This window comes from Corvus kubaryi, unplaced genomic scaffold, assembly GCF_017639235.1.
Source record: "Corvus kubaryi isolate FWS band 111438036 unplaced genomic scaffold, C.kubaryi_AGA036_p1.0 65303, whole genome shotgun sequence".
NCBI classification, from domain to species: Eukaryota; Metazoa; Chordata; class Aves; order Passeriformes; family Corvidae; genus Corvus; species Corvus kubaryi.
The window spans coordinates 197,337-223,438 of NW_024581906.1; the positions used below are offsets into that span (position 1 = coordinate 197,337).

At 43.6% G+C, this 26,102-nt stretch overlaps 1 protein-coding gene across 1 annotated transcript in view; it reads left to right on the plus strand.

The window, feature by feature from the left end:
* LOC121673265 (glutamate receptor ionotropic, delta-2) overlaps positions 1–14,741 on the plus strand; it is a gene marked incomplete at its 5' end in the record, with an annotated part of 212,004 nt that extends 197,263 nt beyond the window's left edge. The window contains 2 exons of the mRNA XM_042046429.1: positions 7,662–7,902; positions 12,026–14,741. Of these exons, the coding sequence (XP_041902363.1) occupies positions 7,662–7,902; positions 12,026–12,448 (664 nt within the window). The remainder of the gene's footprint in view (positions 1–7,661; positions 7,903–12,025) is intronic.
* Positions 14,742–26,102: the final 11,361 nt, after the last annotated feature.

Genomic DNA, 26,102 nt, shown 5'->3' on the forward strand with positions numbered 1-26,102 from the left:
CAGCATAAACACATACAATATATAAAAACTGAAGTTCACTAGTCACCAAAACTCTTAAGATTAATCATGTTAATGATTTGATTTTTATTGTAATTGCTCCTTAGCTGAAGACAAGGCTTGTGTCTTCACAAGTGCTAGGTCAGGTTCAGTGAACTAGTTTATTTATCCTTCTCATAGCACATCAGCAGAGGCTCTAAACAGATTAGTTAAAATTCTTCCTTATGATCTAATTAAAAAATAATTCCTTAAAAGGAAAGACAAATATTTTCGTATTTCATTTTGGTATTTTCTTAATGAAAGCTTTTGGTGTTTGAATTATTGCTTTGTGTCCAAAAAATCTGAGAATGCATTTTGAAATAGTAATTGAGCCTAATAACTGTTTGCATCTCACTCTTGGGGAAAAAAAAAATAACAAAATCAAACTAAACTGCTTTTCTCAATTGTTTTCTTTCTCCTGCTAAGCAGGGGAGCAGTTATTTACATAGCTTGTTAACCACAGAGCTTCTCAGACAGGGGTCAGCTGACAAGTGACACTGGAGGAAATGTTCAATGAGGTGAGATTTGAGGGAGAAGACACCTAAGAAGTATGCATTTAGCCTTAACAGCAGGCTGAGAGGGCAATTTCCAAGCCTTCCATTTTTGGTTAATCGAGGTTAATCCTGTACTGATTCAGAAAAATGCCACTTTTGTCACAGCCTATCCAGAAGGGTTGGGGCTCTCGTGTGTGCTCTGTGTTGGGTTCTGCTGTCTGAAAGTTAAGGATGAAACTCCTGCTGGCTTTGTACATTGGGGTTTCCTGATTTTGTGTGAAATTATCAGCTACTTCAATTCTGAGAGGAGCTCCTGATTTACTTACATGCTGCTTGGGACCTGCAACTCAAGTCCTTGAGCTGTATGTCTGTAAGCATAAAATCTGCTCATAAAGCCCCAGTATCACTGTTGACTGCCCTCAGCGTTGCACAGGCATTGTCATAGGAGACAGTGTGAAGAGAGTGTAAGTTTAGGAAGGAGTACTGTCTCCATTCTGTGGCAGTCCCATGCACCACAGCTGATCTGTGGATCTTGGAGGCAACTTTGGAAGCATGGGCAGTTAGAAAGGCACATTTCCCAGAGCAAACCAAGGACAGGGAGTGCAGAGCTGTCCCAGTGGAGGGGAGCACATCAAAGTCTGCTTGGTTCTTCTGCAGACTCCACGAGCTGTCTCTGCTCTTGCTTTTGGCTTATGGTAATGAAAGCAAGAGGAAAATTATGTCCAGGGTGTTCATGTGGCCATGAAGTACTGAATTATTTTATAAAGCCTAGTAACTGTCATTTTTCAAGTAATTTTCTAAAAGGGGGCTGGAATTTGGGTAGTGCACAGGAACCAATGTACCTTGAAAGTACATTTCTTTGTTTTAATAAGGCTGGCGGTGTACCGTGACTCACCATAATGAATTAATTTGGTGTTTACCATAACAGCACTGAGCTTAATGAACTCATGATATTTATGCAACTGTCTGTAGATGTTCTCTTGTCATTTGGGATTTATAAATAAGTACTAATACTTTTATCACCGCTTTCTCCTGAGCAGGAAGGTTCTTCACAGTGAAAGGCCATTAAAGCTCGCTTCTATTTTTCTATATAAAAAGTAAGCAGAAGATCTTTAATAACTTGATTTTTATCTTCATGTAGGTTTCTGAATTGTTATTATGTACTCAGCAAAGCTGTTCAGCTTGGACAAAACTATCGTAGAGCAGTCCTTATCAAATTCCACCAGTCATGTAATAAATAGAGTTAATATCTCATTTCTTATTACTGCAGATGCCATTTCATTTAAAGTTACCCTTCTGCATTTGAAAGGGAGTGTCCATGTAAGTTCAACAGATTTAGGTAAAAAGAAATTCTCTAAATTGAACAAAGTGATACTAATTTGTGGGATCCAAGTGATGAGTGCTGCATCTTTAGAAGGTAATGGTTTGTTGCTGAACAAGACAGAAGGTCAGCTGCTTTCTCTCTTTTAATATTGTTTGATGTGCAAATCCTTAAAGCTGAACAGCAGCTCTGGTTTACTACTGCTTCTTCTGTTATCTCTGGAAGGCGAGATGCTTATCCTTGTTTCTGTGCACTGACTTCCTACTGACAGCAGTGTGGTGCTGAGCCCTCCTGAGGGGCAGATCAGAAGGCGACCACCTGCCCGCCCTCGTGGGCCTCCAGTTAGTTGGGCTTAAATCTGCTTGGAGCCCCTGCCATAAAACAGGCTTTGCAGCTGGACCCAAGGGCACTCTTTTGCTGGGTTAAGTGGTGGGAATGGGTGCAGAGGGAGCACTGGTTCGTCTATTCTGGCAGCATTTGGCTGGCACACAAAATTTCCTCTCATGGAGCCCATGACTGGCAGCTCATTAAAAAGCTGGCTTAAAAAAAAAATCCACACAGAAAAACAGAAAACAGTCTCTTCAAAACCAAAAATTCTCACAGATATCAAGATCTGTAGTAGCAGGAAGGGCTGCTATAGCAATGATCTCTGCTTCCAGCTGCTTTGCTCATTTTGCAAGCTTTGCCAACATCACCTCCTTCACTCAGGAGCAGGCACTTGCACTGCTCCCCTCTTTCTTTCATCCCAGGACAATGACTTCTGCCCTACACCTTCTCACATGTCCTTTTCTTGGCTGAAATGTGATACTATAAATCTTACAAATATGATTTAGGGCATCAAAGTCAAGGCTTTGAGCACCAATGTGTGTCTCCCACAAGGCCTCAAGGATGAGGGTAAAATATGAAAACTCACCAGGCAGTGAGGTACCACTGGCAGGAGAGGAGATGAAAAGGACCTCAAGAGTCTCCTGCTTGCCTGTCTCCATTCTTATTGCCCTCTTCCTTCCCCCTGTCTGTCCCACGAGGCAGCAAGCCAGGCTGGGCAGCAGCCATCCCTCTCTGGCACCAGCCCTGAGCCACCCTTCCAGGTGGCACCAGTGAAAGCTGCTCTGCCGCCGAGAGAGGACCCTGCTTTGCCAAAACCTAAAGCTTGCTCAGGGAGATGCAATAGGAGCTGGCATCACTCCAGTTGGTGCAGCGAATAGGAAGGATTTAGGCAGTTGCTTCATTGAAATAAAAAACCCACAAACTCTCCTTGTGGGTCCCTGTCTACTTTGATAATTGAAGGATGCTTACAAATTAGCTTAGTTTTGTATCTTGCTTGAAGAGGAGAACCAAGTTCTGCAAAGACTTTGTACCAGATTTTTGTTAGAAAAGCTCCAGCAAGAAGATTTTGCCTGAGGAATTTGACTTTTGGCTAGCAGAAGTTACCAGAGGTCTTGTCACTGCCTGGTCCCATCTGCAAGCACCAAGTGCTCCCAAGGCGACCCATGTGAGCCCCCTGGGAGCCAGCACAAGGGCTGGGACCTTGGCTCAGGCTTCCGAGGCAGAGCCCACAACTATAGCATTTTTCTTTAATTTATTTACTTTTTTTTCCCTCTTTGACAGCGGGCATTCATTACATTGGTTCTACAAATCTGCTCTCTGCAGCAGTCTGATCTGCTGACTAGAGCCAAGCACCTCATCACATCCTTTTCCTTATCAGTGCCAATGGGGAAGTTATCCCTCTGGACAACATGTTCCTGGTGCAGGAAGCTGATATTCAGTCACCTTTGACATCTCAGGACCTGCACTGGCATTTCCAATATCATTGTAAATGATCTCTCGTATCTCGTGCTCACTATTGATAGCTGAGAATAAAATTAGATCAAAAAAATGTTGTCACAGAGGTCAATTTTGGAGCATTTGTGACACCTTGCTATCATATTAAGTTGGGGGGTTTTATCTGTGGGTATTTTGGAGGAATAATTACATTTCATTGCCAGCAGCAAAGTATGTAGTTATCAAGTGGAATCCAGCCCTATTCCCATTGATTCATTAGGATTTGTTCACATCCCTGTTAGATTTGGAAACCACAGGCAGCTTAGTTTTCTGTTTTTATATCCATGAGACATCACTTGGCACTGTGAATTCAGAGCCAAATCAGTTAAAGTGCACACAGATATTTTCTTTTGTGCAGCTCAATAAATTTACGTCATTGCCTTGAAAAATGTAACTCTAGCAGTTTTCTTGCTAAAGAAAAATATATTAAGACCTACACTCTATCTATAAGCAAGTTTTAAAGGTCAAGTTTTTTGGACAAATCGGATTATTTCGATATATAGGCTTCTTTTGTAAGCTTTTTAAGACTATGGTATTTCAAAACATCAGGAAGTCATGCACCCTGCTTATTACTTTCCACCACTCTTCCCACTGGCTTATGGCTTGCAGTACGACTCTGTACTAATAAGCAGGTTCAAAAGAGCCAACGCCATTGAGGAAAAAGTTCAGTCGTAAAATTCTGAGACTTAGAAGGAGATGCCCTTGCTGGAATTACAGCATTAGAACATCATTATCATTTGAAGCATTTAGTTAATGTGTTATTGCTTTAGTCATTTATTAAATTTGAAAATCAAATAACAAACTGATTGTAGTGTCTGCCACCCAACAGGTACATCTGATTAGCGTATCGGGGAACCCGCCAGGAGCTGCGGCAAATCCACGTATTTTTATGGAAAGAGTGCCATCGTGTGGGAGGCTCCTGCAGCACGCAGGGATAGCAGTGCCCGTGTGCGGCGCGCCTGCTTGCAAGGGACCTCCCCTCCTCCTGTGTTTTTCCTGGAATTTCCATAAAAGTGCAATTTTCTTCTCTGAAAATGAGCCGCAAAGATAGGAAGTTTCATAACTAGGAACAGGTTAGAAGTGTTAAATCTCCTTAGTGTGTTAACTATTATTTTGGTTCCACAAACAGGTGAATTCTGAATCAAGTGTTTCCAAAGCCTAACAGAAGCAGGATGTCCCTCTTTACCTGTGTGACATTAATATAGTTAGATATCAGTGCTCTTATCATTTCTCTCAATATGTATTTTATCCCTTAAATTCTGTTTGCAGCTGCAGTTTTACAAGGCTTCATTATAAGCTTTCCACTTCTTGAGCTTTCCCATGTAATGATACCATTACTATCCCCAATTTCTACTTCTTTTTTTTACGTTTTCCTTTAAATAATTGAACTTATATGTTACATCCATAAAGAAAATTGCCAATAATTACCAAGAATACAATTAGGAATAAATCTCCGTTAAGGAACAAGCCAAAGCTCAGTGTCTTTATGCAAATGCCTTTTGTTAAAAAGATGTCTTGTGTAATCAGGAATTATACTGACAAGTGAAGAATCATTTAATTAATGAGAATAGAGCAATCATTTGGATGGTTCATTCTATTCCTGACTGAATAAAGGAGAGAAAATAGCCCTGCTCAGGGATTACAGCCGCTGCTGGAAGAAGTAAACCCCATGGATGTTGTTCTGTACAGTAATTCCTAAATATAAAAGCACATATGTTTGGATTAGGTATTGAAAATTAATTGACTATTACTCCACAAGAACTTATACAAAAGGGCTCTGTTTATGCTGGCTGTCTGCTCCTGCTAACCTGTCAGAATGGAATATTTGGGCCAAAATACTCGCCTTAATCCTAGTACAGGATTCCGGGGCAGCGAGAACCAGGATTATGGTGAGTTTTCCATAAGGACTGCATGCCGTGACCGAGGGTAGTGTATGGACTCTGTTTGCAGTTGCAGAGGAGTAATTTGGTCTCCAATTCAGTCCTTTGTTTAGAGCAGGTCAGTTTGCTCTGGGTCTTTCCCAGTGGGTCTTTGAATTTTACCAAGGGTGGTGATGCCATAAATTCTCTGTTCCAGTGTTTGACCTCTCCCATTCTCCTCTTATCTGGTTGTAATTTCTTATCTTCTAGTTTATCCCAGTTGCATCTCCTGTCACTGAGGGTCTAACCTGATCTTCTCTACACACTCCCAACAGGCAGCTGCAGGCAGCAATGGCAGCAATCCTGCCTATGGTACCCATCCCTCCAAAGCTTCTCTGAACATGGGTGGCTCATAACAGCTATTCTGTCTCATGCATCAAAACAGAGAATCCTCCCATCCTTGAAATATCCCTGCACCATCAGGAAGCTTCAGGATGAGGTTTTCCTAAGTTGTCTCTGGGTTTGGGAGAAGTCAAAATATAGTCCAGGCAAGTCTGACCTTAACTACCCTTCTCCAGGCCTGGACCTTGAGCAATGCACTGTCAGCAGACACTGCACAGAATTTGTCCCACTTCTTACAAACTCAAAGCTACATGAACAAGGTGATTCCAGTGTCTCTAAGGACATGTGTATCACCTGTGATCTGTTCCTGGAGGGCACTGTTCCCTTTGGGACAGCACAGGAATGAACAAGCAGTTCCCCTCTGAACAGGTCATGATCCCAGCCATCGGACATACTGCCTAAGTGGGAAGTGAGAGCTCCCTCCAGACCCGTGCAGGGATTTCAGCCACTGGTGGCTGTGTCAAGCCTCCCATTCCTGGCAAGACCACAGCACAAGTGTATGGTCATTAGGATGTGCCATAGCAGATTAAGTGGCTTCATGGACACAACTACCTGTTCAAGCAGCATCAGAGACTGAGCAACCTCTGTACAGCTGCCCTGTGGTCCCCAGGTGCATTCGAGCTCCCTTTCGAGGCTGATGTAGACCACTGCACTGAGCTGTTGTGGTAGCCCTGAGACAGGGGGACAGCTTTCCTTCCTCCTCTGGTGCAGTACAGTCTCTCTGGTAGCAACATCCCAGACCTCTGCTGGTTTGTGTGCACTTGGATTTTTTTGCATGCTGTGTCAAATGATTGCAGTAGTAATTGTTTGCCTTCCAACACTGAAATGAAAAACAAATTTATTATATGAAGGGAAACATTTCCCTTGTTTTATTCTTTTTTTGGTTGAAATCATTGAATTTTTTATTTCGGAGGCACCCAGATGTTATTATCGTCATTTCTGGGTGCTTTTTTAAAAAAATATTCTCCTTAGAATTAAATGGAGTAAATATGAAAATATTCTTCCAAACAAAATTCTCATTTTTCAAACATTTCATCCCACAGGAAGTCTAGTTAAATATGTTGTCCTTGCAAAGCTGCCCAGTCAATATTTGGCTGAAGGCTGGGTATGTAGGTCCAAGGACAAGTGAATTCCACAGCAAGGAACCTTCCTGTGGAATCACTTATCATCAGGTTGCATTCTGACATTAAGCAAGACTAGTTTAGGTCATCACTGATTGCAATAAGATGGCTTTGCTCTCTCTCCAAAGCAGCAAAAGTAGGTAACCTGATAAAGATCAGTTTACAACAACACCACGTGTAACGTGTGGTAGATCTGAAATGAGTATTCCTTCTGATTTTTTTAATTGACATGTCTCTTCGCCAGTGATTAGAATTCAAAATATTGTCAAATATCTAACGGACTATGAAAGTCAGTTGACACAGACTGTAGTAAAAGCCAATTGAGAAAATACAGTGTATGAAGAAATGCATTTTCACTGAGGTAGTTAAAAGAAGGAAAGAAAGACTTGTGTGTGCTTTCCTGTATCTGAAGTGTGACATAGATATCCATATGCTCAGTCTAACAGGCAAGCCCATAATCAAGCTTTCTTTTCTGGCTAAATCAGTCTGCCCAGGTTCATCTGCTGCTTGGCTTTCCGAGACATGTGGGAAGGTTGCAGGCAGTCAGATTTACATCCTCACACTCTCAGGCCCGTTGTAACCCCTGACTCTGTGCTCTCTCCCCAAGGATTTTGGAGCTGCAGCAGAACGGCGACATGGACATACTGAAGCATAAGTGGTGGCCGAAGAACGGTCAGTGTGATCTTTACTCATCTGTGGATACCAAACAGAAAGGAGGTGCCCTGGACATAAAAAGTTTTGCAGGTGTTTTCTGCATCCTCGCTGCAGGGATTGTCCTATCCTGTTTCATTGCAATGTTGGAAACGTGGTGGAATAAAAGGAAAGGCTCCCGGGTTCCATCAAAAGAGGTATTAGACCCTCCATTTCTCCTGGGGAATTTTCATGCACCCTAAAGATTGCTGCTTTGACTTTATAGCACTAGAGAGGGAAGGGAATCAAATTCAGAGATACTTCTTTAGCTTCCTGATTTTTTAAGGTGAATGATGTTCCTCAAAAACTTTTTAGCTATTCTTTCTAGAAAAGTTTGAATGAAAATAAATGTATATTGATGATGTATAAATATGCAACTATTCTGAGTAAAACACAACTGTTACTTGTAGAATAGTACATTATTAATACATCAATATTTAGTTCATTGTTCCCTTTAGTGACAGCTAATTCTCACTAGGTGTCTTAGCTTCTTCTTGAAAAATACATCCCCTAAGCTCAGTGGCTGAGCCTCTCAAAATGCATTTGCAAAATTTACCCCTTTAATCAGCAGTTAGCTTCTTGAATAAGCTTGTCCCCATTTTCAGAAACATTAAGCCCTTGAGACTTCCATGAACTTTGGTTCTTGTTACTTCATCTGAAGTCCAGGGAAGCAAGACTACGTTAGATTGTTCAGGTTCAGACCAGACTTATTTCTGAAACCTGCTACAGGCTAGTTTCAGAAAATCTTGGACAGAGGCCACAGAGAAATATATTATTTTTCACCTGAGACGAGTTTGGTTCTACACCTGCATGTGTAATGCTTTCCTTCCTGTGGTAATCTACCTGTCCCTCTACCAGCCATCTGAGCCTTATGCAACTTTGCACCAAATTCCTTGTGTTCATAATTAAGTTTTTACGTCTGCAAATTGCTAAAACGAAATTAGGGACAAAACGATTTATTAAAATATCCTTGGAAGCAACACCCAAAGCTGAACCTAATATGAGCTTTAATGTAGCACTATCAAATATAGCTTTTCTGTCTGTGTAGCTTAGGCACATCTGTGTAGTTTGTGCGGTATTGCTGTTAATTTGTGTGCAGTGGTCTTGCCTTCTCTGCAGTTTCTCCATTGTGTTTATTCCTGCTAATCTAATGCTGTCTAATCAGGCAGGATTAATTACACCACCTAATTAGACAACATTGGCACTGATGTTAAAATACATTTAATCTTTTCTTGCCTGTTTTAATTCCCAAGCTTTTTTTTTTTTTTTTTTTCTTTTTTTCTTTTTTGTTCAAGATCTGGACCGGACCATTATTAAAAGGAAAAAAAAAAAGGAATCTCTAGTCTTTAAATTGGGTTTCTCAGGAACGGAAACCATAGAGTTTCACCTGGTAAATTATTTTAAAATGCTAAAATTTACTGGATTGTTGTTTACCCAAACTTTCAGAACTTCATACTTTATATTTATCTGGTGCAAAACATGAAAATCAATGACAAAGGAAAAGAAAAAAATGCCAACACAGATATTTTACGCAAGTATAAAATTTTCTATTTCAACTTTCAAATGCTGAGAAATTCAAGTGTGTACTTTCCACAAATGGTATAATTTGGCCTCCTTGATCTTTATTATATGGTCATTAGCTTAGCATTTAAATGCTCATCTCAACGTTAAATTGAAAAGCTTGGCTCAAAACTGAGTTTAACGTGGACGTATGTGCTGAATGTCGCCATTATCCTGGATATGGGGGTCATTCGGCAAAGAAATACATCTTAACTAACTTTCTTAAAATTCATTTTAGCTTCCATGAAATCCATTGGCTCTTCCAGGCCACTAGTCCAGAATCGGGGGTCAGATTGGGCCAGTTTGTGGTCAGCAAGCCAACCCTTTTTCCTGGTGGCTGCCATCTTGTGCTCCAGAATGCAAGCATTTATACTGAAACAAATTGTCTAATGGTTGCGAAGATAACATTTCAGTCGCGTGCCAGAAGTAACCCATTCACTGATGTCTGCCTGAGTCTGCAGACAGCCTTAAACAGTAGCTCTGAGAGAAGTATGAACCGCCCCAGTAATCTCAATGGGATGTTGACTCTGAAGCCTGATGATAATTTAAATGTGAAAACTGCTGAATATTTCACTACTGATCACACAAGAGAGAAGAGGAAAGATCATATTATGGAGATGTGCACAATCTTACTGTGAGTGGGTCTCATTTTGGTGTATCAATTGGGTGGAGATTGGGTTGTGGGCTAAGCATGGGAGATTATCACCGCTTATATATTTTCACTGGTCTGACCCTAGCCCCAAATGCATCTCTGTAAAAGAAAGAGGACTATTTTATGTATTTTGAGTAACTCTTAGAGGCTCAGAAACTATGTAATTCCAATCTTTTCCCGACTGGCATTTTAAATTACAAAGTGTTTGTATGTTTGTTTTTTTCAACAATAAAAACAAACAAACAAAAACAAAACCAGGAAAAAAAAATACACGAAAAAAGGAAAAATATTTAGGACTGTCCCTCAGAGACATAGTCATGACTTGCACACACTAATGGAGCCTCTGTATATTTCTTTAGCTTCTGATGTGGCCCCAGTTCTCCTGCATCCATATGCAGCTCCAAATTTTTTAGGAGAGAGCGTTTGGTGAATGCGTTTGGATTTGATGTCACCTGTGTGGTTGTTATGTGCATCCATGTCTATGTCCACTTGTGAATAAATGATAGACAGAAAGCTAAGTCCGAGAAATGAGCACTGCATTTTTTCCTTCCCATGATGAGCTCAAACCAAAGCCCTTGCGGTCAGTGATCATCCAGTCCCTGGGAGATCCCTGATGCCCTGTTCCCTTCCCCTTTTCCCCTGGTTTGCCTGCCTGTCCCTGCCCTCAGAGGGTGCAGTCCTGGAGGGGAGCTGACCTCTCAGTCTCCTTCCAGTCGGGCTCTGTGTTCGGCATGGTGCCAGCGCAAATGTTCAGTGATCCATTTTGCTAAGTAGGTGAACTCCTGCAGTTTGTTCTAGATGTGGACTTTTTAGGAATGAGTGCTTGACTTCATTCCTAGAGAAAGGAGGGATCTCAAGCCCATTTGGTATACTAGGAGTTTTGCCATTGATTCAGGGAGCTCTGGATCAAGCCAGTCAATGAATTTCAGTAATCAAGGCTGGAAGTCATCAGTGCACATCTATCGGCTGCCTAATTATCCTCTGTGAGGTCCTAGAGTGTGAGATATTTCTAGTGGCCTGGAAGAGCTAGTAAATTTCACAGAGATTAAGGTAAATTTTAAGGTTAGTTGAAATTGATTTTTGTTCTGAATGAGCTGCACTACTTAGACTGAGGGAATACCCCTGTACGTGTGTACTTAATGCTGCTTTGAATTAAGCTTTGCAGTTCAGCAGAAATATGTATTTTCAACACAGGTGATTTATTGGGTCACCTAGGATTTCTCCTCTTTTTTAACTTCTGTGCATTTAAATTCTCAATTATAACAAACAAACCTGTTTAATTGAGTTCTCTGGGAAGAGAGATTTAAGAAGGAAAAGGGACAGAGGTAAGAGGAGCTATGCTATATTATAATAAATACATCAGGCTGCCTTCTCTTCTCACCCACAAAAGTATAATTCCATCAGAATAGATGGAATTGCTTCTTTGTAGGTAAGGAGATAATTAATCCCTCCGTCGGCATTGTAATTTAAAATTGCCTGGTGTACTCCTTTTTGTGCAATGTCAATGAGTCACCAGTGCTTGGGATTTTTTCTCTGTATGTTCAGCTTTTCTATGCTACAATTTACATTATAAAGGCAAAAAGGAACCTGAGATGTTTCTAGCCCTTCCTTAAACCCTGAGAGGATGACAAAGATGGCAACCTGATCCCTCAGAGCCTCCCATGTTGACATCCAAATTTAGTTCTCTTTGCGGAGTTGAAGAACTGGCATCATTCCAGGCATTTGAGATCATGCAGTTTGCTTTTATTCAGCTGTTGCTAGTCTAACCCACCTAGCTAGCTCCGAGCTTGGCTTTTCCTGAAAATCTACCAGTGGCACTTTGAGTTTTGTTGTTTGGATCCAGGGTTTGAAGGTAGCTGTGGTGTAAGGGTCTGCCTCGGTTTGGCTTCTCCCACCTGGCTTCAGGCGGTGGGGGAGTTCGCTGGTGACATTCAGGACACCATCAGCCAAGAGCCAGCTCTAGTTAATTGTGCCTTGTGCTCCCCGAGCAGTGCTGATCACCCTGTGAAACTTCAGCCCAGCACAAATGGCAATGGTGAGTGGTGCCTCTTGTTTTTCTCATTCCCCAGGATGACAAGGAGATCGACCTGGAGCACCTCCACAGGCGCGTGAACAGCCTCTGCACAGACGACGACAGTCCCCATAAACAGTTCTCCACCTCCTCAATTGACTTGACCCCGCTGGACATTGACACTTTACCCACACGTCAGGCACTGGAGCAAATCAGTGACTTCAGGAACACTCACATCACCACAACCACCTTCATACCAGAGCAGATCCAGACTCTGAGCCGCACGCTGTCTGCTAAAGCCGCCTCGGGATTCTCCTTCGGCAGTGTGCCCGAGCACCGAACTGGCCCTTTCAGGCACAGGGCACCCAACGGGGGCTTTTTCAGAAGCCCCATCAAAACAATGTCATCCATCCCTTACCAACCAACTCCTACCCTGGGCCTGAATATCAGTAGTGATCCAGACCGAGGCACCTCCATCTGAGCATCAGAACAAGTTTCTTCACTGTTTCTTATTTAGGACTCCCTTTGCAAGGAGCAGCTGTAATATTGTGGGACTAACATGGATGTAACCTTTCTTCTTTACCTTATTTTTTGGTTTTGAGGGTTGTGGTTTAGGTTTGGGGTTTTTTTCTTTTTTTTTTTTGTTTGGGGGTTATTTTCTGTTCAGGGGTTGTTTTTGGGGTTTTTTCTTTATTTTATTTAAGAATCAGAATTATTAGTAGCAACTCTTCCTCCTCCTCTTCTCTGCTTTCTCAGTCCAGTCTCTTCTGCCTCTCCTTATTCTCTGTACTACTTGAATCACTTATTCTTCAGTTTATCACCACGTTAGGTTTTGGTTACTTCAAGCTTTTCATATACTTTAAATATAGGAAACAAGCAGTGATTCATGCATAGGAAAACCCTGAGGATTACTTTACAGAAGGGCATTCGCTCCTCCTCCCCCACCGCCTTTTTTTACTATAATTGCAATAACTTAAGTATTTTTCATGTACTCTGCTGCATCCAGTCAGCGCTCCACTGCTGTGTGTCCTTTTAACTGTGGACCAAAGGCAAACCCTGCAGTTTAAGAAATGGAAAATTAAAAAAAAAAAGGCAAAAAGACAAAAAACATTAAAAAAAAAAAGGAAAACAAATGAAGTTCAAAGATCATTCAGGCCCCATAATATAAGAATGCAATTTTGTAGGATTACAAAAAGCCATTACTATGCCAGTAAAGACTACAGTTAAATCTACTTTTGCACTGCAACAGTGCATATGACCTTTATGTGATTGTACAGTGTTAAAAGTTTTTCTTATGTACAGTAAACTGTATCATATGGCAGAAGCCTCTGTTGTGTTAAATAAATTAGTATCTCATACATATATATATATACATATATACGCACAGGTATGTGTATATATATATACATGTATATATAGCTATAAAATGACAGCCGTTGCTATTGCAATTCATTTAATAAAGCTTTAGTAAAAATGTGTTGTATACAGGAGAGATGTACAGTGCAGGGTGTCTTTTCATTTAGAAAAGACAGGTTGCTTTAATGTTATTCTGACTTGCATCGTTTGCCAACAGAGCATATTTTATACTTTTCTATTAGAGCATCCAGGGCAATTAAACATTTGTACCTAGATGTAACTCCTTTGGTTAGGTTTTGCATTGGCTTTTGAGCATTCTATAAGGCTAATCTTGATAATTTTCCTTTTAATTAATTAGACAAATGGAACTGTCTCTTAGGTATACCATGTTCATGAACAGCTAATATAGCTCTAGAGCAGTTAAACATGGATTAAAGGTCAATAAATCCTTTTCCAAGTCAGTACAGTTGATCAATAAAATAATGGCGTTAACAGAGAAAATAAAAAAGCCCTCAAGACACACAGATGTGGCCTTAATTATAATCACGTATTGGTCTAAGGGGAAAAAATATGAACAGGCACTCAGTTTAATCCTTTCTATGTTAAATTAGATTTAGAGGAGCTATGTATTTTTTACATTAGTGCCAACTGTATAGAGCAAGATAAAGAACAGCAGTGAGAGCAAAACCAGTGCCCACTTTGGCACCAGCTTTTTCAAGTAACACCGTTACCTGTTAGAAACATAGGAAGAGCTTTCAATTTGTAATCCTTAAACTAAAAATGCGGTTAAGTAGAAAGCAAGCAGTTTATCCTGTGAGTTTTTTGGTTTGGTTTTCTTTTTAATGCCATACACTTACTTTAATCTAACTCATTCTTTGGCTAAGATTAATAGGAATCAGCATATGTGATTTGCTTTAGGATAAAATAAAAGGTATATTCTTCAGATCTATTCTATTTTGATGCTAATTCTGTTCTGGGGGAGCATCTTGTACTGTCACTGTTTTTTGTACTAAATCTTCAAATATTGTCTACTGTGTAAGGCAGAACGAATTCTTATCGTGCAAAAGGCCATTTTGTTTCCAGGGCAGCAAGTGTCTAAAAGCATGCACAACTTGCTTCCCCCTTGTAACATTCATGAACTCATCCACACTTCTGAGTAAAAGAAAAAAAAAGAAAAAAGAAAAAAAAAAAAAGAAAATTTCTTTCCAACAAGCTACATAGGGACATACCAGATGTTGCAGTGATTTTAGCTATTAAAAAACCTGTTAACCATGTACGATATTTAAAATAGGCCTATTTTGATGTGTTGCCTATTATACAGATACACAAAACACTTTTTGGAGGCCTCAGTTACAAGTGGCAGAGCTTTCTGTGTATAATTTGTCTAAATAATTTGTCTAATAAAATTGTTTTCTAAACTTGCGTTTCCTCCTGTTCAATTGCTGAGTGCAGGGGGATTTTCAGCCTATGACAAGGTAATGTACTCATGGTTTTGCTGCACTGCTACTGGAGGGTTTTAGCCCATGGAGATGGCATGAGCTCCTCAAGCTGCTCTGACTCAGCTCAGTGAACAGCATCTTTGGAAAACACCAGTGTTTACCATGTTTATCAATGGCTTAGAAATCTAAGGCTTAGATTTCAGAGAGCATTTACGAGCAGCATTTTGGAGGATGAGTTTAGAATTCCTTAGCACTGACATGTATGGGACATGATTTTTAGAAATACTGCATCCCACTTTCATCTGTTTTAATATAATGTAGGAATATTCTTGGAGCACGGCCTTTATTTTTATAGAATCACACTTTGCCATCTTTATTTGCACGGAGGTTAATTTTCCCTGATACTGGACATACACTGCCTAAAACAAAACTTTTAGTGTGAGAGGAGGTAGCCCATATTTCATACATGATGGCTTTCTCAATTTTTAAGTTTCAATAACATTTTAAACTTAATAACCTTGTCATTAGCAAGCTGTGCAGAATGTACTGCAATAACATCAGCCATGACAATTTAACTTGCAGCATCCAAAATTTGTCTGCTGGCTTTTTACATTCAGTGTATTTTATTCACTTAATATTTCTGACCTCTTACAATTTTCTATTAAGCTTAGCAGGCATTCAGGGGATCATTCACCTAAACAGAGGCACTTTGTCCCTGTCCCACTCACAGACACGCCTCTCTAGAGCCAGGTAGTTTTACAGGTATGACATATGTACTCTCTATAATGGGCTACATCATGGTGAACCCTATGTGACACTTCCCTTTCTTTACAACAAATTCCAGGGAAGTAATAGTGTTAAGGACTGTCAAGTGTTTCTGCTGCAGTAGCTCCACTGGAGATACAAGCCAGCTGTTTATAAAGATGAGTTGTTTGCATGGTATCTGCAGTTATATGACCTTTTTGAGATACCAGCTACAAACAAAAAGGGAGCAGTGGAAGAAAACATGTTTATCTGATTTCGAAGAATCTCCTAGTAAGATGTTTCTATTGACCAACAGTGAAACACCTGGAGATAAATAGTTTTGCTGAGCCAACCAAGTGAATGATGGCAGCCCTGAGTGACACAGCTGCAGCACGACCAGTGCCAAAGTCCCTTTTGTTTCCCTCTTGTCTTCACCAAAAAAAAAGGGCTAGGACCATTTCCCTAAACAAATCAGATTTTTCAGAGTATCTTTTTCTCTTTCTTTCCTACTTACATAGGATGCTATGAAGTGATGAGAACATAAAGCTGCCTTTCTGCCAACACTCACTGGGTCAGTGCAGCTTGCTAGAGGTTAATGCCCCCCAAAAGTTTAATTTCTCAACTCTGCACAAAGTGATGACACAAAAAGTAAATGAGCTTCCTTTGTGCATGCTTGTGGCTGTAGCTAACGAAAAAAGTCTCCAAAACAGCAAAGGCATCACACCAACACAGCCCTGCTTTAACCATTTTTCTCTCGGTACTAATTAATGCTTCCTCTTCACTCTGCAGAGCTGTTTTGAAATAAATGTCAAAACCAAGTATCTCCCCCTTTATCTGAGTCACAGACAAAATTTTTGATAAACACTGGGACATGAACATGTATCCACGTGTCACATCAACAGCAGTGGGCAACTGTGAAGACACCATCACAATCTATCAGCTTGTCATGTCTCACCCAAGGCATTATTCATGAGGTCAGAAATAGAGGCCTCCAAAAGAAGGTCAGAGCAGGGGAAGTGATTCATAGCTCAACAAAATCCTAAACATAAAAATTGTACCAATGCCCCAAAATTGCAGGAACCAAGAACATAATTTAGAAAGAAAATACTTTGCAGGAGGTGTAGTTATAAAAATAAATTTACTACCTGTCGAGACATACAAAATCTGTGGTCCCCCCCCGTCCCATTCATCACAGTGGTGTGATATTTTGTGTGTACTACAGAATCTCTATTTCTGCAAGATATGTCAGAAGAAAAAAAAAATCATTACAGCTGGAAAACTGAACTGTCAAGTCATTGACTACTGTACTCCAGGTCACACAGGAAACTTGAGGCAGAAGGAAGAATTCAGCATCTCAGAACCAGTTCACTGCTGTAAGGGGAAAAAACAAATCTTTCTGGGATCAGTAACTGCCATGCCAGTGGAAAAAGAAAGCCACCTGAAGCCCAGCAAGCACACAACACCCCTCCACCATGACATCACAGCTCGGTGCTTCTGTAGCTAATTATTCGTACCAGCACTAATAAGGCCAATATTTCTTTCAGTGCAATATAATTTTTCCCCTTTCTTAAAAAAAAGTAAATGCTTGTGTCCCATTCTTTGTTCTAAGGGGGTGACGCACCAACACAAGATGGGATAAGGGATCACTTCACAGTCCCAAAACAAAAGTTAACAAGAACTTTATTTGCAAATCCAGATATAATCAGTTATAAGACTGACCCTGCAAATGAAAATAAAGAATTAAAAGGCGAACCCATTAATTAATAAAAGGTTTGGGGGGTACATGAGACAATCATCCAGCTCCTGAAGTAACCACCCAGCTGCAGGTGCTTTCCTAGGTTGCTCTCCTGGCCCCTGCAGCAGCTGATGTGGCAGTAAAGTAAATGAGAGCTGTTTGGGGTTTGTGTGGCCAGATTTTGGCAGTGGAGGGGCTACAAGGATGGCTTCTGTGAGAAGCTGCCAGAAGTTTCCTCCATGTCTGAGAGACCCCAGCCAGCTCTACAAGACAACTAGATGATGTTAGTGCCTCAGGGAAAACAGAATTAATAATGGGGGAACGTTACTGCCCAGGAGGAATTGCCACTGGGAGAGAGGGTGAGAATACATGAGAGAAACAGCCCTGCAGAGCCCCAGACAGTGCAGAAGGAGGGGCAGGAGGTGCTCCAGGCACCAGAGTACAGATTCCCCTGCAGCCCGTGGAGGTCCAAGGCAGAGCAGAGATGCACCTGCAGCCCGTGGAGGACAGCACAGCAGAGCAGGTGCATGTCCAAAGGAATACTGTCGGAAGCACATGCTGGAGCAGACTCCTGGCAGGTTCTGCCAGGAGAGAGGAGCCATGGAGAGAAGAGCCCATGCTGGAGCAGACTCCTGGCAGGTTCTGCCAGGAGAGAGGAGCCATGGAGAGAAGAGCCCATGCTGGAGCAGGTTTGCTGGCAGGATTTGTGACACTGTGGGGCACACACACAGGAGCAGTCTGTTCCTGGGGGACTGCACACAGTGGAAGGGACACATGCGGGACCAGTTCATGAAGAACTGTCCCTTGTGGGAGGGACCCTACACTGAAGTATGGGAAGAGTGTGAGGAGCCCTCCCCTGAGGAGGAAGGAGTAGCAGAAAAAATGTGTGATGAGCTGCCCCCAGCCCCTACTCCTGGTCCCTCTGGGGTACTGAGGGGCAGGAAGGTAGAGAAAATCAGGAGTAAAGTTAAGCCCAGGAATAAAGGAGGGGAGGAGGGAAAGCATTTTAAGATCTGGGCTTATTTCTCATTACCCTAGTTTAATCTAATTGGTAATAAATCATATTTATCTTCCCCTGAGTCAAGTCTGTTTTGCCAACAATGGTAATGGGTGAGTGATTTTCCCTGTCCTTATCCCAACCCCTGAGCCTTTCATTATGTTTGCTCTCCCCTGTCCAGCTGTGGAAGCGGAGTGATGGAGCAGCTTCGGTGGGCACCTGGCATCCAGCCAGGGTCAGCCCACCACAGAGCTCAGGTACAGCCTCTGCCAAGGTGTAGCAGGCAGGTTTGCTTTCACAGTCCCACAGGTGCCTCGTGTTACAGCCCCCCAGGTGAGTGCTCAGTGCTGGGCTCTCTGCCACTGCTCTCCCTGCTTCAGCTGTTCGTGTGCCACCTCCACATCCGTTGGGACCCCAGCACCAGGGCCCTGGTAGGCTATGGAGAATGGGAGGAGAAAGGAAACAGGGATTTATTTCACAGCAAAGATCTCACAAGACACACACACACACACACATAATTTGAGGGTTCATACCTGGTTGCCCAGTAGGTCAGCTGAGCTTTGCCTGACTTTTCCCTCCTTGTGGGGCTGCAGCAGCAGCTTTGCTACACAGGGTGCAGTATCCCAGTTCCCCACAACTGGGATGGAAACATCATACCCTCCTTCTACGTATAGGAAAATGCTCCACATGAATCTAATTTTTGTTGCCACTCGAAGAAAGACTCACAGGTGTCACTTAATCCCCTTGATTGCGGAGAGACCCTCTTTTCCCACTCAGCACAGTCAGAAGCAGCCAGAAGATCCTTGTGCAAGCATTTTTCCTGGGAGTGTGAAGGTGGTAAATATTATACAACTGCTAGAAATTGAAAAGCACAGTTGGAAAAATTAAGAAAAAAACGCTTTTTTGTGGGTTGTTTGTGCTACATTTGCTGCACTCTGCCAGTCTAGATCATGTCCCTGTCAAATGCCAGGAGAAAAAAGAAGGAGGAGCAGGCAGCTCTGTGAGTGTATTGTAGCCCTGCCACTGCTGGTAAGTTTGCCTTCCTCCCCCACTGGCCAGGGACATGCTTCTTCACACACACAGTGGGGAGGTCTTGTTTGGTTTTGAATATTCCCTGGATATGAATATTCACTGGGGACCACATTAAGAGTAATCACAGCTGACCCATGTTGTTACTAATTAATTCTTTTGCTTACACACGGGGGAACAGGAGAAAGAAAGCAAATACTGTGAACAAAGCTAATAATGTGGTTACTTGCTACTCCTTCTATCTGACACATTTTTAAGGAATAGTCTCTGCGGCATGACGGCTAACACAGCAAGAAATTGATGCAGTGTAACAGGAAAGTGTGCTACTCTATGAAATAGTGCTCAGGCAACCCTGGAATGGTTTGTCTTGCTCTTTTACCCACCTTTCTGAATCATATCTGCTGTTGCTTGGGTTGGTTTTATGTCTCCCCAGGTTTAGGAGACTGCAGATGAAGTTTTCTTACCTCCTGCCCACCAACAAAACAGAATTCCGTGAACCCCTTTATATGCTTCAAAAGTTATCCTGTCAGCCTATCTATACAATACAGAAAGTAGAGCTGATATGGGACACAGGGAACTTTGTTTTCCTTACATCAAGATAAAAGATATGTAGAAGTAGAGGGGATACACCTGGAAAACTGACTTTTGAAAGACACATTTTTGCCTTCAGTAAATATCACTGTGGTCTTTACTTTTTAAGGCTTTCTACATCGTCTGACAGATGTAGGTCTATCCATGTGTATATTAAGTCTGCTGTGTCTTATATGAGTTGTTTGAAAAGGGAAAACATATCCATAAATATTCCTCAGCATTTATTCCATAAGTATTGACAGATAGAAGCAGCGTTTCTTTCCAAAACTTACACCCAGTGGATTGGCATTACAGACAGAGGGTTATTATCCACGGTACACAGTAATTTGCTGCAGCGCATAAATAGAAGTAAACTTGGAGCAGAGACATGAGTTTCTATTTCAAGGGGTGAAGCCATGTGAGAAACTGGCAGGTGTGGTGCATTTGCATGCAGAACTCCATCCATTGCCACAGGCTTCTTCCTGAGTTAATGGTGGGCACTTGCAAAAGAAAGGAAAGGGAAAGGAAAGGGAAAGGAAAGGGAAGCTGGGGGGAGAAGAGCACTGTTGTCACGGGTTAGCAGAGCCGAAGGGCCGCGATGAAGGAGCGGCGGTACCGGGCGGGTTTAGCGGCGGGCCCGGCCCGGCCCTGCCCGGCGCCGCCCGGGTGGTGGCGCTGCGGCACCGCCTCCGGCTCCCTCACGGCCCTGCCCGGGCCGCGCTCCGTGCTGCCGGTGCCTCGACGGGGAGGGCGCCCGGGGGCGGCCCGAGGCGGGGGGCTCTTGTCCCCGAAAAGTGCCCCGGGGGCGCCGGCAGTAGCCTTGCGGCTCCCCCCCGCCAAGCGCTCGCCATCCCCCCTCCGCCGGGGCCGCCGTTCCGGGGCAGCGGAGGGGGGAGCGCGGAGCCGTGCGCGGCCGCGGTGGTCACGCGGCGGCCGGGGGAGCGCCATTTCCCGGGAAACGGGGCGGGCCGCGCCGCTATGCTGCCGGGATAATGGCGGGGGCCAGCGCCGTGTCACCTCTTGTGTGCGCTTTCCAAAGAGGAGCCCGGGCGTGGCGAATGGGACACAGACCGCCATTGTGCCGGCGACACTTTAATCGCCCACACCTACAATATTCAACCTGCTGCCGGCAGCGGGGCAGCACCGGGGCGCACACCCCACCCGAGGGGACCGGGTGGTGGCCTCGCCGCCGTGTCACCAGGGCGAGGCTTTTGGGGGCACCTTCAGTGGCGTGGTGTGGGCTCGGCCAGCCCGGCTGGCTAGCGGTGTTCACCGAACACCAGCAGAGCAGGAGCCCCGAGCTGGGGGGACCCGACTCGCTGGGAGAGGTAGGAGAGAAATGCCCTCGTGTCCATCCCAGGCGGCTGTGCAGGGCACTCAAGGACCCGCGGGGACACCAGGGTTTTGTTCAGCAGCTTCGGCTGGACATTGCCTGTGTGCTGCCTTCCCATGGACGTTACCTCGTGCTCTCGCAGGGGTGTGAAGGCACAGAGGCCTATGGCAGAGAGAACTCTTCCTAGCCTGGATGCAACACCTGTGCTGAAGCAAGAGGTGGGGTTTTCTGCCGCATGAACCTGGCAGGGGGAGATGCTGGTTCCTCCTGCCATAGCTCCCTCCAAAGCTGAGCCACTTGGGCTCTCACTGAGCTCATCTGTGGCCCCTGTCACATGAGGGCCATACACTCGGGCCTCTGCAGACTGTGGGTTCCTGATGAAAGCTCTCAAGCGCCTGGCCTCAGCAGGCCATCAGCTGTGTCTAGCCTAAACTTCTGCCTCAGCAGAGCTTTTGCTCATTGCAGATGAACACTAGGTTTCACCCTTTGGGAATTTCTAAAACTTTTATGGAGGTCAAATCATCCTGCATGCCTGAAGAATAGAAATAATTACAAGTCTCTCTCCCTCTCCAGACCAATCCGCTCTGCAACTCAGGGGTCTACCAGAGGTCTTGATGCAGTCAGGGTTTTGCAAGCCTACTGCCACAGGAGAGCTGCTTCCCAAGAGCTACAGGACTGCAGCTGAGCATTGCTGCTTGAACAAAACCAATGAGGATACTGTCACAGGCACTGCAAACAACGCTCTGCTGAAGCTGTCTGATGTCTAATAGACTGGGAAGAGTTTTCTCATTTTCTTTGCATGGCTCAGAATTTTGAGGTGTCCCTAAAGCTTAATCCTCTTTAATGCTTAATTTTTGTGTATTTCTTTCTCTCTTAACCCCATGACGGGAATGAAATAAAAATGGTTCTACTTCTTTAACAGGTAGAAATTCTTAAGACATCCTAATTTACAAGGTAGTGAACCAGCTGAAGATGTCTTCAGAAAGGTTTCTTTTCACAGCCTTTCACAGGGGTAGTTCCTGAAAGCTCTGTTTGTGCTGTGTTGTGTTGGAAATGGATTGTTCCTAGAAGCCCTGTGTTCTTTGCTGTCAGGGATTAAATGAGAGGATTTCCAATGAATGGCAAGGTACTACTTTTTCTTGGCTGACAAGGGTTTCTTGGGGAAATACTTTGCTCTCAGGGATTGATGTGAACTGCTGATCAGCACCAGACTGGGTCCATTCACTTGATTTTCTCCCCTTAGAGGAACCACTGTTCTCCACATTGTTTTGGCTTCTGTGACTGTAAATATTTACTCTTTACATTTTAGAGACGTTCCCTCCTCAGGAGACCTGCAAAGGTTCAGATTCCAGGCTGGCTTTTCCACAGCTAAGAAACCTCCTTCGGGGACCGGGCTGCCTGATTGCCCAGAGCTTTGTGGGTGATGGATGTGAGAACAGCAGGCTGAAGGCCCAGTACAACTGAAGCAGCCCCCTACACTCACAGGTTACTGCTCAAGTAATGCTGCTGTTGAGAGGCAAGGCAGATTGTTTCAAATGTTGATTTTTTTTCTTTTTTTCTTTTTTTCTCTTGCTTACATGTCAACTGTTATTTTTTCTCTCACAAGTGAGAGAAAAAATAGTTGTGTTACTACTATGCCACAGAGAGCCTGCAAGCTATATTTTTCATTTATACACCAAGCCTATGACTAGAATGTTTTCCCAGAGCAAACCTTTGTAACTGTACTTTGTGCAGTGGCTAAAGTGACAGTGAAAAAGGGAATGCTGAGGTGATCAGTTAAAAATAATAAATCTAGTCCCAGCAAAGTTGGAGTACTTACACTTCCTGGGCTCTTGTGCAAGAGAACTTGAGAGCAAGAGGAGGTGACCAGATGTGATTTGAAGGAAATATATTGTTTCTGTGGATGGATTGATGTTAATTCTCTGATCTTAAACTAAATGAAGTATCAATCATATGCTGTAAAACTGTTGATCACGGTGGTAATTTTCTTGCTTAAGTGATTTATATTAGTAAAACATATCAACTAGCAGCCTAATGAAAGCATGTTAGAAAACACTTGTTCACATAGCAGAGATGGTCATTAGTGTTCTCTTACTGCTCATTTCAGGAGTAATTAAAACGACGGACCTGTGGGTGGTGCCTGTGAGCATGCACAGGCCCTGCAGAATTGTTCGGGCTGCAAAGGATGAACAAGCTGCACCTGGAATAACATCATTGTTCAAAGTGTCCCACAGCTGAGAAGTGCCTCAGCTGTCCAAGACTTTGGTGGGACTGAAGGCATTTAGCAATTTTAGTGCAACCTCCTTGCCAAGCTGAATGTAAAACAAAAAAGTGTTTAAAACTAAATGACTGAGGGAAAATTATTATGAGTGATGTTTCCTTGAATATGAAGCTTTTTATTTTTAAAATATGAATTAATGTCTCAGTAACATCTGTAGCCGTTTAAATAAATGGGCAAAATGTATGTAGGTACAAATTCCATAGAAAAGATTTCCAACTATATCACCAAGCTGAATTCATTATGCCTTACAATGGCCCCAGGAGGTAGGCAAGTATTATTATACCAATGCTTTGCATTTCTCTTGGAGGCAGTGGAGGTACTTGCACTGGAATTAACTGTATACAGTTGCAAGTGTCCACAGGGTTAGCCCCAGAGCATAGATCTTTATGGAGGTAAATGTCACCAAGAAATGGGAATTAGTTTTACAAACCCTCCAAGAGCTGAAACAAATGACATTGGGTAAGTGTAAAAATCTGCCCAGGAAGATTGCTCTGCAGAAATGAGGGCACATCTGCTTCAGCAGCAGCATGGTCCTGGTTGTCCTGAGTGGAAAGGGGCAGGTTTCAGAAATGTGATTTCCCACATTTCCAAATGCAGGGCTTTTGTATTCCCTGCAGTCATCCCTTCTAATGTGTATTTAAAACACATTTGACAGTAAAGCATCAGACACTGGTCATAGGAGGAGCCTAAGAAACATTTGCTGCTGGACCCTCTTCTGCTTTAAGCAATCTTGCTCTGAATAATGTAAGTATGAGCACTTTATTTGGGTGAATAGTCTGAAGATGCAGAGACTGAAAATAATTCAGCTGTACATTGTCTTTTTGTGTGTGTTGTTGCTCACTGTAGTAGCTTCTAGATGGGGTTTGCCATTCCAGGGTGCAGGTCAGCCACCGGGAGGGCAGAAATCCACCTTCCCTCCTCCTGCAGGAGGCCTGGGCAGGTTGCAGTTGAGATTCACTGAGGATTACCTGATCTCAGTGAGCAAGACTCACACCTTGGTCTCTATCCACTTGTGGGTTTTACTGCCTGAAGACTGGGGGAGGTACAAAGAGGGCTATGTGTTCCCCCCCCATGCACTTTTCAAAAGAAAAGGAGGAAATGGGAGAAGATGTGGGAAAAGTGGGGAAGGGGAAGAGAAGGAATAAAATACTTTCTGACCAGTGGCAGAGAAGCCATCTGATCTTGAAATGGGATTGAATGCAGAGTTAGACTGTTGAGTACAGTTAAACTTGAGGACTGACCCATGTGCTTTGTGTGCTTTCAAAATGTCTCTGGCTGTAATGATAGAGGAGGCTTTTTGCTCTCCCCCCTTTTGTAGCACATTTTCTGTAACACTAATATGTGCCTGACCCTGAGTTGCTGCCTTGGCCCTTAACCAGGCTGAGGGGGGAGGAAAGGAGGATGGGGGGAAATATGCATAAAGATACGGGGGTAAGTTCAGTTTGTTTTCCTCTGAAAGCTTTGACACTTGCTTAGAGCAGATTCATTTTCAAGGCTTCCTACATTCCTGCTATTGTACAGTAAGTGTTTCAGACCGGTGTGCCTGTGTTTCCGACTCCTGTGAAGTCCCCTTTGCTGCAGGGCGTGCCTCGAACCGCTTCAAAAGAACCAACTTCTACAAAAGAAAAAAAGAAACTCAAGTAGGCTTGAACATACAAAGAGAGGGAGAAGGGAAAGTGAAAAGGGCCGGGCAGTGTTGAATACAAAATGAGTTCAGCCAGCCCCAGGAGTTCTTCATCACTTACATTTATCTTATTCTGGGAGAGCAGAGCTAAACCCAGTGCTGACATAAACCACCCTTTGCCTTTGACTTTGAGTGTGTGTGCACACACAGCAGCTACAGGCATACAGAGAGTACTGGATTTCAGTGAAACATTTTTCCTCCTCTGAGCGGTGGTGTTGGTGGGGAAAATGCCTTTCTGTGTGTGTCCTTTCAAAGGCAAACTGTGGAGTGAGTCTCAGATGCCTCCAGTTTCAAAGCATGCATGCGCTCACAAAACACGCGCTTGAAAAATAAGCAGCTGTTAGTGTTTCCCAGCCGGGAAGTTTTCCCGTCCAAGGAGCACGCTGAGGTGTTAGGCTGATCTCGCCAGTGCTCCATACAGTTACTGAGGTACTGCTAAGGGAAGTCCCCAGCACCAGACAGCAGCCCTGGGCTATCCAGAGGCCTGGGCATCAGCCACCTTGCATCCACATGTGAGGCTAATGGGATGCTGCTCCCCTCTGTGCCCAGAGTCCAGTGGGTGGTTTGTGGGACAGAGGATTGCGCCTGCTGTCAAGGAGGCCCAACAGCCACACAGGCCACCAGCCTGGAGGGAGGTGTTTAAGACTTCAACACTGCACCAGCCTGGCTCTCCCCATGCTGGGAGCTTGCTAGGCTTCTGGAAAAGCGTGTCAGTGGCTGCTGCTTAGCAAAGCTCATGCTCATTTCCAAGCTTTGGCCCGGGGTCCTCGCAAGGAACAGCTCACAGCTGTGGCACCCGGTGCCCAAACGGGGAACACGGAGGCTTAACCCTGGGGATGAGAGCACAGCAGGGCTGCTGGCAAAGCACACCTGTGCCACGGGGACACAGGGAGAGAGCACGTGGTGCCTGCATACTGAAAGAGAAGCCGGGGGCTGAGAGTTTAGCCGGCAAACAGCACCATGCAGC